This window comes from Rhynchophorus ferrugineus, unplaced genomic scaffold, assembly GCF_030347505.1.
Source record: "Rhynchophorus ferrugineus isolate W39M unplaced genomic scaffold, kcgeb_rfMv2 rfM11, whole genome shotgun sequence".
NCBI lineage: Eukaryota > Metazoa > Arthropoda > Insecta > Coleoptera > Curculionidae > Rhynchophorus > Rhynchophorus ferrugineus.
The window spans coordinates 29687545-29701652 of record NW_027472590.1 but is presented as its reverse complement, the minus strand read 5'-3'; the positions used below and the strand labels follow the sequence as shown (position 1 = coordinate 29701652).

Genomic DNA, 14108 nt, shown 5'->3' with positions numbered 1-14108 from the left:
ATCAAATAAAGTAACGCGAACCAGTAGATTAACCTACCATCCTTAGGCTACCGACTCACGCTGTAGCTATTATTTATCTGGGCCACACGATTGTGCTCTGCGAACTCCTTCAAACATCCCCTCGGTGTTGCATTTAGTCCAGCGCCGTATCTGTATCGGAATTTTACACGACTTTAAGCCAATTAATAACAACATTATTAATGACTGTGACTATGAAAGTGGTTTTTAATTTAATTAATGTGATGACATTTTTTTAAATATCCTTACGAAAAAAGTTCGAAATTAAAGGAAAAGGTAGACCATTACCAGATATTATTATTGGGAAATTATAGAGAATCCTCCTACGCCATCCTCAAACCACAAGCTTTATAACCAAATTCTTCTTTTATTTTAGTTCCTGATTTTAAATAGAGAATAGAATCTATAATAATCTAATTTATAGGCATTATGGCTAATTTTATACAAATATTAAATAACTATATATTCTTGATCAATATTTTAAATTACTTCTGTATGTAATAAACATTAATAATAATTACTTCTGTCATATATATGAAAATTGCCAATAAAGAACTCTTGAACTTGTGACTAAGTTCATGAAGGTTGACAAAAATGTGCGACCTCTAGGAACGGGCGATTGGAATGATTCTTTCTCGATCCTTTACGTCAAAGTGAGAGGTTTGTGTTAAATTTGTTTTTTTAAAAATCTGAATTCATCTGTAAATATATAGTGTTTGAGTTTGTATTTTTAGTGAATTTTCAACAGGAAATGCAATTTCTATGGCCAGTAATCTATATTTATGTGGTATTGTCCTTAATATTGCTTTTGTTTGGTGATATAGTGGACTTAGGTTATGTCAAGAAGTTGCATTTTGCTGTTTGAGTTTATAAACTTTAGTCAGTAGTTGTAAGTCAGTTTTAACAATATAGTCTTTATTTTAGGATAATGAAGACCATAGTTACGAACCAGACGGTGAAAATCCCAAAAGGGATTACCGTAACAACTAAGAGTCGTACCATTACAGTGAAAGGACCCAGGGGTACTTTAAAAAGGTCTTTCAAACATTTGGCTTTGGATATTCGTATGATCGACCCACGTACCTTAAAGGTAGAAAAATGGTTCGGCAACAAAAAGGAAATCGCTGCTGTTAGAACTGTATGCTCGCATGTTGAAAACATGTTGAAGGGAGTAACTAAGGGATACCAATATAAAATGAGAGCAGTATATGCTCATTTCCCCATCAATTGTGTTACCACTGAGAAGAACACTGTTATTGAAATCAGAAATTTCTTAGGAGAGAAATACATTAGAAGGTAAATATTGCCAATTGTATGATGTATAGTAATACCATGCTAAATGTTTTTTTTTGTAGGGTAAAGATGGCTCCTGGTGTAACTGTTACAAACTCCACTGCCCAAAAAGATGAGCTGATCATTGAGGGTAATTCATTAGAAGATGTTTCTAAATCAGCTGCCCTTATCCAGCAATCTACAACAGTAAAGGACAAGGATATCCGTAAATTCTTGGATGGACTGTACGTTTCTGAGAAGACGACTGTTGTACAGGATGAAATATAAATAATTTTAATAAATTTATAAGTTAAAAAGGTTAGTTTTTGTTTATTATATTTCCCAGTATTGATTTGTTTACCATGGTCCTTTTTTTAATATCTATGAAGTAAGAAATAATAGAACAGATGTCATGATGAACTGATCATATATGTAATTAAAATAATTTGTAGTAAATTTTAGTAATTATATCAACCAAATTGTTTGATCGTTAATGTATCATATACAATTTAATGATGATACATACTGAGTGATTTTATAAACAACTGTTTTAAATTGATAATGACAGTTTTCCCAAATTTTTATGACTTAAACATTCACTGAAATTGCTGGTCTGTTTGTTTTTTGTTTCATGGCAATGCTATTATTTATAAATCCCCTATTCATTTTTCTCAAAAAGTATTCTGTGTATGTATACATCAGTGTATCATATCCCAGATTGTTTCTAAGCAATACTTTTTTCAAATTTAAATAATTTGTGATGTTCAATTATTTTCTTTTTTCAGAACAGTGAGAAATATCATTTTTAAGGAACAAATTAATGTAATTAATGTAATATTAAGTAATTATTTGTAGTGTGCTTCTAGCTTTTGTTTTAAAGACTCTTAGACAGTAATTATTTTTAAATCGCTCTTCCCTTGAATAGTGCTATAGACCTTTCAAATAAGAAAGTTATGTGAATTTTTACAGTGTACATGCATGAATTATCATGTTTATTCAATTTGCTATTAATGGTACTCTATTGTAATAAGTGCTCAGTGTTAAAGTCCTCTCACCAGGGTGTTTTCTAGAAAGCCCTTCCAACTATTACAACAAAAAAAGTCTTCTGGTAACTACAACAATATCTAAATGATTCTTATTTAAGTTAACAAAATGAAAAGAAGTATTTTTAAAATCTTTATATATTTTTTTCATATAATTTTAAATTACAATAATTTAATGGAAAAATAAAACAATATACATAAACTTTTGGATAAAAATTATGACCAATTAAAAATGGCTGTAATTCATCACGTTACAAAAGGTTCTACCATCGGTGTGTTTTATAATATACAATTTAATTGCGCATCCTGAGTGAATCTTATAAACACCTGCAACTCTGAAGCTCATAATACTTTTTTCAAGTTTTATTAATAATTCCTCACTAATCTTGCACAAAGTAGTTCTAATGACCAGGCACATACAATGAAATTACTATTCCCTTTATTAGCTCCAATCAGTTTCTTCTTTTTTCACGGCAACGTTATTATTTATGAGAGGCAGATTAATTTCCAGTTCTCGTTTCACATTATCATCATTGATTTCATGCTTTATCACAACTTTTTCTATGTTCTTAGGTTCTGTATCCTCTTCAGAACGCGGCTCAGTTTTAATTTGTTCTAACAGCCCCCTTGACGAATATTCCAAGGCATCATAGCCGTCAAGGGGTTCACTTTTTATGCTGTCCACATTATTCTGACCCGTTTCATTCATAGAAAAGCCATCTATTTGGCTAAATTTGGCTCTCGCTTTCTTAAGGTTGGGCGCGACATGATTCTCTGCCTTAAACTTTTGAAAATGTTCTGGATGTTTTTCTTTAACATGGCGGTACATAACTCTACTGATAGCAAATTGTTTACTGCACCAGAGGCAGGTGTACGGTTTCTCCGACGTATGAACTGTTCTCATGTGTTCCTTCACAGTTGTGCTGATAAAATAATTAATAATACATAAAATTAATTGACTTAATATAATGTTTTACCTGTGAGCAAAATGTTTGCTACATATTTTACAAGTAAATGGTTTCTCTCCAGTATGGGTCCTTTTATGTCTGTTAAGATTTTCCAAAGTGAGAAAACTTCTGTTACATACTGTACATCTAAAAATAAATAATAGATACTCTTTTATTATACAGTATGTGAATAAAGAAACAGTACTCAAATGGTTTTTCTCCTGTGTGGGTCATGATATGTCTTTTCAGGTTCTGAGATGATGGGAAAGCACGATTGCAAAGTTCACAAGTATATGGCTTAAATCCTGAGAGAAGATTATTTCTTAATGTTCTCTCTAGTCAGAAAATGTTATTATAAATACCTGTGTGAGTATCCATGTGCCTTTTTAAGCGACTAGCCATAATAAATGATTTATCACAAAAACTACAGGGATAACCTTTCTCTGCTAAATGATGTTTCTCATGCCTTTTCAAATTTGAACTCTTACCAAATTTTTTACCACACAATTTGCATATAAAAGGCCCTGTTTGTTCATCAGTAATTTTATCTTCACTATCATGAGTAACCAAATGTGCTAAAATGAGCATAAACAAAAATAATGATAATAATACAGTATATACTTACCTGCTAGTTGTCTTTTATTCCTCATTGCCATTTTACATTGAGGGCATGGTATAGTTCTTTTACTTATATTTGGATCTGTGTGATTCCTAATGTGCTTCTTTAATCTAGCTTTAGTTTTAAAAACTCCTGGACAGTGATCACATTTAAATGGCTTTTCTCCTGAATGGATGCTGCTGTGGTCTTTCAAGTGAGCAAGCTGTGTGAATTTTTTACCACAACTTGCACACCCAAACCTTTTTTCTCCTAAAGTATTTGATTATCAACAATAACTACCTAGTAATATTGAGTGATGTACCTGTATGAATTCTCATATGTTTATTCAAATTCCCATTAACAGTAAACTTTTTTCCACAGATTAGGCAACCAAAAGGTTTCTCACCAGTATGCTTCCTAGAGTGTACCTTCAACTGACTATTATCACGAAAAATCTTTTGGCAATTGCAACAACAATATCTAAAAGTTTTTTATTTAGACATATATATACAAATCAACCAATTTACCAATATATCACTTTCTATCATCTATTCTTCTTGATTGACAATGACTATTGTAATCTTCTCTATCCAAGAAGGTTTGCTTGCAAATATTACATTTTGTATCTTCTTCATTTGATGAGGACATACTATTTTCTTCATCATCATCCACATCTTTATTCTATTAAAATGCAGCATTCAACATTAAATTATATAATTACAATTCTTATTAATTTTACCTCATCTTGATTAATATACAGGGAATGTTTTAAAAATTCATTTACTATTTCATTATCACCACTATTTTGCTTTTCAGTTTCTTTCCTTTTTGTTTCTGCAAATAAAATACACCCATTTTGAAACAAATACATTAATAAATGGACCTAGTATACCCTCAATATCCTCCAAACCCACATAATCAGGCATATCTTCCTGTAAGTAATCAGAATCTGATTCATTTTCTGTTTTAATTACATTCTCATTAGAGTTAGCGTCATCCATGTTGCTAGAAGACGAATCATTAGTTTCACTTTCCATATATATATGTTCGATAACGCTTTGATTTTAATAAAAAACAAATCGTCATACAATTTTTTAGTTTAATAAAAACAAATCTTGACACAAGCGGTGATAATTAAATGACATCTGTCAAATCTTCTTTCGTATTATAATGGCAAAACTGTTTAAAATCATAAGTGTCATGTTGTTTCTATTAAGCGAGGTCAAGTCGCTGAATTTTATTTTAAGTAAAATACATTTTACTATAAGAGCGTCATACATTAGTGTTATATTATTATTTAGTATTATATAAATTCAGTAACCAAACATTAATTATTCTTAAATGATATATGGGTTATTTAAACTGATTTTTAAATCCTACTTTTGTAAATAAATAATCATATTGTATATATTGATATTTTGATAATCGCACGGTTAAGAAACATGTGTATTTGTGCATTATTTACAGACTGGGCAAAGTCTAATTATCAAATAATTGTCGATAGGATTCAACAGTAATGTATAACCTATCGTCGACCTTTTTCCAGATATAATAATATTGCGACATAAGTTCGCAAAGAGCGTAGCTTCACCGGTACATGTGTACTCAACTCTTTCCTGTTCAATAGCTAGAAAGCGACGTTGCCAATAGTTGAGTGACAATTTACCGTAGTAGTAGGAAAAATCAGCTGATTTCTCATTATTTCCTAGCATTCAAATATCGACGATTTTGTATCAGTAAAACAATAAAACATCATTTGACGAATTGGTTACTTATGGTATATGTATTTAAATATATTTTTAGACTCGTTAAAATTGTATATTAATAATCAAGAATGTGTTTTTTTTTAGGGATTTAGATAATTTGTTTGGTAATTTTTTAATGATTTAAGAGAGTTACGTGGACATTGTGGCAACTTGCCTAAAGTTTACTTAGATCTCAAATAACTTAAGGTCTGACTCCAGTGAATGTTGCCAGTTTTTTGATAGAGAAACAATCTATTTGTACTTTATTTCACACCGTTATTTTATTTTTATTACATGTTTTTTTATATACGTCATTTTAAAAAGAATTATTTGGGAAAATTGAACTATGTTAATGATAACACGGGGTATGACATAGATGATATATGTCTCGAACCTTATCGCTATCACGGTAGTTGATAAAAATACATGTTGGAAAGTCTGAAACTTTCCAGCAGAGTGGTGAAGCCGGCAACGCTGTCGAATTGCTACCTTACGTCGTTCGACCCCGACTCGACGGTCCGTCTGATTTCTGCTAATGCTAAAAACAAAGAATCGGCCAGCAGTAAGAGCGGAATTGGGTTCGATATATTCGTGAATCACTCCCGTACAGTTTCTAGTCCGCCGTGTGTAGTGACCAGTGAACAGTGCAAGGCGTCATGAGAATTTTCCTACAGCGAAAAGAGTCGGATTCCTGGTAAGGGTACTGGGGGGGTATTAAAGGGTGGCGGAACGTCGAGGGGGCAGAACGTAGTGCCGTCATCGAATAAGCCTCGATCCAGTCTTTTCTCCATTATTTTCGGTCTGGCCGAGTTGATCCAGACACCAAACAAGCACGTATTTTTGACTTGATTGTTTTTCCAAGCCTACTTTAATAGACTATATATTGTTTTTCGGCATTAGGAGTTGCGGCGTGACATACTGTTTGTATTTGAAAAATATTGCTTCTATCTACTACGATCTGCGTTTTTTAAAATGTGATAACGTTAACAATATTATTTCGATGATCCGTTCGTTGTTATGAAGCAATTATAATTGAAATTAACCTCTTTAAATTTCCGCTGTTAATGCACAAATATTTATGCAGGTATAGTAACGTCTAAACACATTATTTTTGACACGCTCTGAATTTTTATCGCGATAATTTTGATCGTTAAGACTTTGCCCTGTTTAATCTTCGGCCTTTTCTCAATTGTTACAATTAATACCGTCAATTTATGCGTCTATTATAAGGAAAAACTCATCACCCTTAATTTAAACGTAACTGTTCGTATTCCCATCGATTAATTAAGTCGATTTCAATGCATCGAAACGTTTTATTTTTATGTATGTTTAATTTTTTCATATCTTAATATGTCTTGGGCTTGGAGGTCAACTTATCTTGTTATAACATTTCTATTATTAATGTTCGTGTTGCATTGGGGGACAAGAGTATTTTCGCATTGGTCAGCGTTGATAAAACGTTGGTCGTTTGTCTCTTTTTTCCTAATTATTCTATTAAAGTCGCTAATGTTTGTTAATTGACATAATTAGTATCTATATTGATCCATTTTTTTTTGTCGACGATAGATTTTAGTGGGTATTAGAATCATTCCACTTTTCGTTAAAGCTGGTTATGTATTATTGCTTTGAAAATTCAATTTTCCAAGGCCAACTACAACAGTAAATTATCCTTTAGTGTCATATTTACCATGGCCGATTTGATCCCGTTTATTTTATGAAAACTGTTGTTTATACAAAACTAATCTATTTAGGCTGACGTTAAATTAACCACCTTATAGGTAACATTGTGTTTTGCAGTGTTTTGAAGCATTTTTCAAGGCCAACTGCAACACAACAAGGTTTCTATCCAGTTTCCTATTGTCAAAATAGCTCGATCTCGTTTTTTTCACTATTGTTTCCTGATGACGTTGATTTTGTAAAGTGTAAACTGTTAAATACATATTTATTTTTTGAGGATTAATTTCATCGATAATATTTGATGAACTGTTCTTCTAAAATCGTACTTGACAAGGTCAACTACAATAGAAGACGATTTCTGTTAAGTTTGATGTCTTATTTTTATTCTACAATTGTAATAATAATTGTCAATTAATTTTGAAGGATTTCTCTTGTCCCTACAATTTGTTACTGTCACTAGTAAATATTATATGTTGTGGTCTTGTAGGTCGACTTTTCTTGAAAATGCATTTTCGAATTGATGATCAGCTTTAATAGCATGTTGGTGGTTTCTCTCCCTTTCAGTGTTAATGGACTTAATTGGTATCTATATTAAAAGACTTTTTGTCGACGACACATTACATAAATATCAATTTTACTAAATTTATTAGAATAATTCCATTCTGTTATGTATTATTGCTTTGATTACAAATTTTCAAGGCCAACTGTAACAGTAAATTATCTGTCAAGTGCCATGATATTGGCCATGGCCGATAGGATCCTGTTTGTTTTATGAAAACTGTTGTTTATACAAAACTACTAACTTATAGAAAGACCAACTTGGGGATGTCGTTAAATTAATTTCATTATCAGTAATATTGTATTTTACAACGTTACATGATTACATGTTTCAACGCCCCATGTTGGTTTTGCTGTGTTTTTGCATTATTAGTTCCGGATAACGTTGATTTTGTAAGGTGTAACATTTCTATTTTTTATTCTATAATTGTAATAATAATTGTGAATTAATTTTGAAGGATTTCTCATAAAAATCGAAATGTTGGCCAGTCTCGAAGACTTCGATTAAACTGTAAAAGTAAAATTATAATCCGATGTAATTTTTACGTGAATATATGCGGTACGGTTATGAACGAATTTAATTTAAACATCAATTTTGATGGTATCGATTTGATCATTATAATTGTTTTAAAACAGTAGTTTTCATGGTCTCAACCCCAACAGAACGTTCTTGGTTCGTATTTCATTTGTTTTAAAAGAACAAACACCTGTTATTCATATTTGGGTATATTTAGTAGTCATATTCGATGTGTGTGTTTCATGTTATATTCGCTAGTATTTTGTGTTTTTTTTTTCTCAGAGTGAGATCCTACATAAATATTTGTTTTAATTTTATTAACGTTTCGAATTAGACGAAGAATATCGTGCGATATGCGTAAACATTTACTCTACGATTTCCCAATTTCGTCTAATTAATTTAAAAATAAGTCTAATAAAAACTCGATCGGACAACATGGCTCTTGGTATGACTCATAGGGGTTTAGTTTTCAGTAGTTTCGTGATTATATTGGAGTGTGGAAATGTTGCCGATGCTATCGTTCAAGTTTTCAATAAATTAATAAAGTATTTTAGAAGTTTATTTTCTCTGAAGTCTTGCAACTTTAATGGCAGTGGATATTCTTCCATAACTATAGTATATTCAGTGATTTTAAAATAAACGTGTGAATACTATATTGTTTGGACTACAGGGAATTTTCACGAAATACTGTAGAGACCCCACCAAGAAGTTAAAGATTAGCTAAAAAGAACTGACTTTGTGGTAAATCAAATGTTAAGTACAAACGTTAACGTTACGTCTTCCACAAGAAAATGTGATTCTTCCACCTTTACGTATAAAACTTGGTTTAATAAAAACTTTTGTTAAGGCCACGGATAAAAATAATAAAGGATTTTTGTATGTGCAAACTGTTTTCTCTAAATTAAGAGATGCTAAATACCTTCTTTTAGTATTTTTTGCTGACCCACAAATAAGAAAATCTTACCGCGAAAGAGTATGCGCCTTGGATATCTCTAAAGAAACTAATTCTTGGATTTTTAGGAAACCTTAAAGATGATAATGCCGAGTTTTTAGTGAATCATACAAACATTTAAAACGATGTGATGCAGAATGTCTTTAAAATACATTTCTTGCATTTTCATTTCGACTTCGATAGAATAGTGAGTGGCGAATAAGGTGAACGCTTTCTCCAGGATACAATCAATTACATCTGTTATTCTATGAACCTGGTCAAATGCTGAATGTTTGTTATTAAACCCGCAGTGGTGTGTCGGTTTTAGGTTTTTTTTTCTCTTTCTAACAGGTCAATTTAAAAGTCCCCGGCCTACCATAGTAAAACAAATTTTTTTGGCAAAATTAGTTTGTTTTATTCAACATAATTCCATTCAAGGGTGATTATAGCGACCCTCCAACCTTTCGATACCATTTTTGTAGTGCGATTTGCCCTTTGCTTCAAAATAGGCCTCGGCGATCACTCGACGATCTTCATTCGACGAAAATTTCTTCCCAGCAAGCATTCTTTTGAGATCTGAGAACAGGAAATAGTCGCCAGATCTGGAGAATACGGCGGATGGCTGGATGTTTGCCACTGTTTTCACTGACTTGTAATGCGGCCGTTTTTCGCCGATTTCGTCCTTCAAACGGTCCAATAACGCTATGTAATAGTTGCCGTTGATGGTCCTTCCGTTTTCAAGGTAGTCAATGAAAATTATTCCATGCGCATCCCAAAATACAGATGCCATGACATTGCCAGCCGACTGTTACGTTTTCCCACGCGTTGGAGGGGGTTCATCGTGTGCAGTCCACTTGGATGACTGTCGATTGGACTTCGGAGTGAAATAATGGAGCCATGTTTCATCCATTGTCACATATCCACGCAAAAACTCGGGTTTATTACGCTTGAACAACTTCAAACACTGCCCTGAATCATCAACTCGTCGTTGTTTTTGGTCAAAAGTGATCATACGTTCAGTTGATATCTTTAGAGTGTCTGCCATTTCATTCAATTTCAATTTACGGTCATTCAAAATCGTTTTGTGGATTTTTAAAATGTTTTCATCGGTAACAACCTCTTTTGGGTGTCCACTGCGTTCACCGTCTTCGGTGCTCATTTCACCACATTTAAACTTAGCATACCAATCTTGGATGGTTTATTTTCCTGTTCGGAAACTCGGCGTCAAGCCAAGTTTTTGCCTCAACTGTATTTTTTCCCTTCAAAAAACAATAGGAGTTAGAGCTAACTAAAAAACATGGATTTAATTCTAGAGCATTATAGGAAGCTCTAGAGCATAGAGTGAGAAGTCATTTGATTTCATCTCCAACATTATTAAAGCAATTGGCGAATGTTTTGGTGCAAGAGTGTGACAAGATTTCGTTGGAAACTATTCAGACATTCAACGAAGCTATTTCGCGAAGAATTGTAGTAGTTTCGAAAGTAAGCGGTAGATCAACACCATATTACCGTAATATCTTGCCCATCCCATGTATATTATCAATTATTGTTGTGACTCTACCGTGACAGATGGGTTTGGTATTAACATTATAATGGATCTCAATTAATATGTCATTGGTGATTCGTTGAAATTAAAACAGGATGTTCTTAATTGCTATTTTTTAACGAGTGCTATACAACTTGTAATCATTTCCAAGGACGTGACTGTACGTGTGTGAATCAATCTTGAAATAAGCTTTAATAACAGTGATGCCCACATGATTACATATAACATTGATATAATATGCCAGTCGATAGATCATTCATTATTATTTGTTATAGAGCATTATTCACATGTTCTGACTCGAACTGAGCTTGGCTGACCTTGAGCAAACAAGTCCCGATTAAGTTCCTTGAACCAGGTTATATGAATGAGGTTGTAATTTCCATTAGAAAGGTTCTGGAACTAGTTAAATGCCAATTTGCAAAGTTCTGTCACAAAAACGGTTTTTCTCGTGGAATAACCGACATATATAGTCTATTAAAAGTTTTTTTGTACATACGTCATCAAGTTGTTTAATGTATTGCCTACCGCAATTTGTAAATTCGTTTCAGGATTAAACAATATTTTCCTTCTCATTTTATTCTAGTTTTTTATTATCGAACAGAAGCATTTTTTTACAAACATCGAGAGAGTAATCCAATAATTACTAATTAATCGAAATATTACCTATTATTGCCATAAAAACAGTAAAAAGTATTTTACTATTTATCATTCACAATTTTAATCATTTTACTCTATTACATTAACAATATTGAAAAATATCGTTCCAAAATGGTGCTGTATTAATATACAATATATTGTTATTTGCAAGCAAACTACCAAAAAATCATAGAACTGTATATATTACATAAAAATCTATGTAAACCTAAATTGGGTACATTTGGATGACAGAGCCAGAACGTTAAAAATCGGTCGAATGAAACTAATAGAACCAAAATGGTCACTGGTAAAATGTAGTAAAATCAGTCGAACCAAAAATAGCGACCGAAACAGTCGACAGTCGATTTCTGTCGATACTTCCCAACACTAGTCAATATCTTTGATTCAGTTGAAGCTCAAGTTGTTTTGCGATCCAGATGCATTCCCAAGTATTTAATATTATCTGCTTTCGGTAGTTCATAATTATTTAGATTTTCTACGCAAAATGAACACCAGTCGAGTAGATTTTGTCCCATTCGCCTTGATAGACCATATTTTTAACCAAAATGAAGTTGGAGGTTTCTTGTAACTGATATTGGATTCTCGTGAGATGATCGTCAGCATATGTAGCCACACTAGTGGTATTTGATATAAGGGAGATATTGTTATATAGGTCAAGGGTACTGCCTTGCGTAACACTTGAATATATTGGATATAGCTCAGTGTATTCGTCGCCCTGTTTCACAATGAAATGTGAGATGTAACTTTAGTAGTTGAAAGTGTGGATGGAGCAGACGATATGCCATTCATAAGGGATAACTTAATGCACAGTGAAAGGAATATATGGTATAGAAACGACCAGAAGAAGATATAAGACATAATTAACAAGTTTTATTTTCAATATCTTCAATATCAATCAATATTAATTAACAAGATTTAATTTCCATAAAATGAATGAAGAAATATACGGGCGGGGAAAAAGTAATTTCGGTTTCTTTCTAATAACTATTTATCTATATTGAAATATAATGACTTTAATGTTGCATGTCAATATAGAGGTCATTCTACCTTAGAAATTGAGGTTCTAGAAATTAGGGAAATCAGGATATTTGGGTAGTACTGCTATAGTACAAAGTCAAACAATTTTCCCCCAAATATTTACCATTCTTTTGACATTTCAAAATTTTTTAAAAATGGTTAAAATAAAAATTTAGTTTTACTTTGTACAATAGAAGAATGTGTAAAATATGTTCATAGCAGAAGTAAGTCTGTTCAGTAGAACTTACGATATCATGTTAACCATCTCGAAAAAAGTAGTTTTTTAGTAGTAGTAGTAGTAGTAGCGTTTAAAGTTTCGTACTTAGATGCCGTGTCACTAAAACAGATATATCTCCGAAACGTATTTTGAACAATTCTCTTAAGAGTAGTGTTGGGAACTATCGACTGAAATCGACTATCGACTTAGTAATTGAGTATTTTTTACTATCGACTGTTTCAGTCGCTATTTTTGGTTCGACTGATTTTGTTACTATTTACTATCGACATTTTCAGTCGTGTACTTTTAATCACTATTTTTGATTCTATTAGTTTCATTCGATTGATTTTTTATGTTCTGGCTCTGTCGTCCTAGCCGCGATCTTGACAAAAATATGCCGAACTTATTACTCTCTCGATTTTTGTTAAACAATATTTTCGTTCAATAATAAAAAAGCTCTAGTAGTTATCGTGGGATCATTTTTAATTATGTCATGAATTAGTTATTTTTTCTATGATTAGGTATATGTTTAATTTTTATTTAGTGTTTATGGTTATTGTACATCTTTTGTTTTTAGGTTTTATTTAAGTTCTGTTGTATTGTCTATGTTTATTGTAGTATATTATCTCAAAATAGCAATTAACATATCAAAATACTATAAAACTTTTGTGGGGTATTACTCCATTCCTTTTTACAGATCCACAGAACATTCAAACATAAAAGGAACTCTATTTCGTTTCAGATGAAATTATTAATTTCATGTTAATAGTATTTAGTAATTATTTATTTCCTTTTTTTAAGGTTAGTAACGTGAAGGAATATGTACATCTCCGTCTCGTTTATGCTACCGTTGGAAAACATAAACTCCTACAGAATTAACTAGTCCAAGTAATTATATCCGTCCTTTCCCCTCTCACAATTTATACAGAAAAGGTTTCGTACATCTTCGTCTGACATCACGAATTAGAAAAAATAGTAATTACTATTTTCAGTCGCTAGTTTTTTGACTATCGACTGTTTCGACTGTTTTCAGTCGATAGTTACCAACGCTACTTAAGAGGGTTAAGCTTAGAAAATATGAAAAAAATCAATGTTTTGAAATTTCTAGTGTAGAATTGCCTCTAAAGGTTAACGGTCAGTAAACAAAAAAATCAACATACTCATACCGCGCCTGATTGAATGAAAGTGAATGTCTTGAAATGGGTCGACCTTGCGGTACGTTCAACCCATCGAATACGTGTTCCTTTTTGATACCGGCGCTGTATCTTTTTTTTCTCGGAATAGTCAATTTAATTTCTAATCAGGAAATGACATGTTTGCAACGGTCCTACCGCTCGCATATCTGTTTGTTGGCATAATACTCGA

The 14108-nt window shown here is 32.2% G+C and overlaps 3 protein-coding genes across 5 annotated transcripts in view; 2 read left to right on the top strand and 1 right to left on the bottom strand.

Annotated features, from left to right (window-relative positions):
- The first annotated feature begins 550 nt into the window (after nt 1–550).
- Nucleotides 551–1612, top strand: RpL9 (Ribosomal protein L9). 3 transcript variants are annotated; one of them, XM_076418357.1, is made up of 3 exons: nt 551–678; nt 943–1314; nt 1374–1612. In XM_076418357.1, the coding sequence occupies exons 2-3, from the start codon at nt 947–949 to the stop codon at nt 1576–1578; spliced, it is 573 nt and encodes a 190-aa protein (XP_076274472.1). In that variant the 5' UTR covers nt 551–678; nt 943–946; the 3' UTR covers nt 1579–1612. The 3 variants fall into 3 exon arrangements, with proteins under 3 accessions (XP_076274472.1, XP_076274474.1, XP_076274473.1); XM_076418359.1 differs by having other exon boundaries at nt 658–738; XM_076418358.1 differs by having other exon boundaries at nt 668–719.
- An 843-nt stretch (nt 1613–2455) lies between these two features.
- On the bottom strand, nt 2456–5021 carry LOC143205194 (uncharacterized). Its single transcript, XM_076418327.1, has 9 exons — nt 4771–5021; nt 4618–4712; nt 4417–4559; nt 4201–4358; nt 3906–4148; nt 3643–3855; nt 3486–3585; nt 3311–3427; nt 2456–3256 (listed from the first exon to the last, which is right to left on the bottom strand). The coding sequence occupies exons 1-9, from the start codon at nt 4913–4915 to the stop codon at nt 2776–2778; spliced, it is 1695 nt and encodes a 564-aa protein (XP_076274442.1). The 5' UTR covers nt 4916–5021; the 3' UTR covers nt 2456–2775.
- A 1088-nt stretch (nt 5022–6109) lies between these two features.
- The window catches only part of Atet (ABC transporter expressed in trachea), a 66410-nt gene continuing 58411 nt past the window's right edge, over nt 6110–14108 (top strand). The window contains exon 1 of the mRNA XM_076418311.1: nt 6110–6317. The gene's annotated coding sequence lies outside the window, so the exon portion shown is untranslated. The remainder of the gene's footprint in view (nt 6318–14108) is intronic.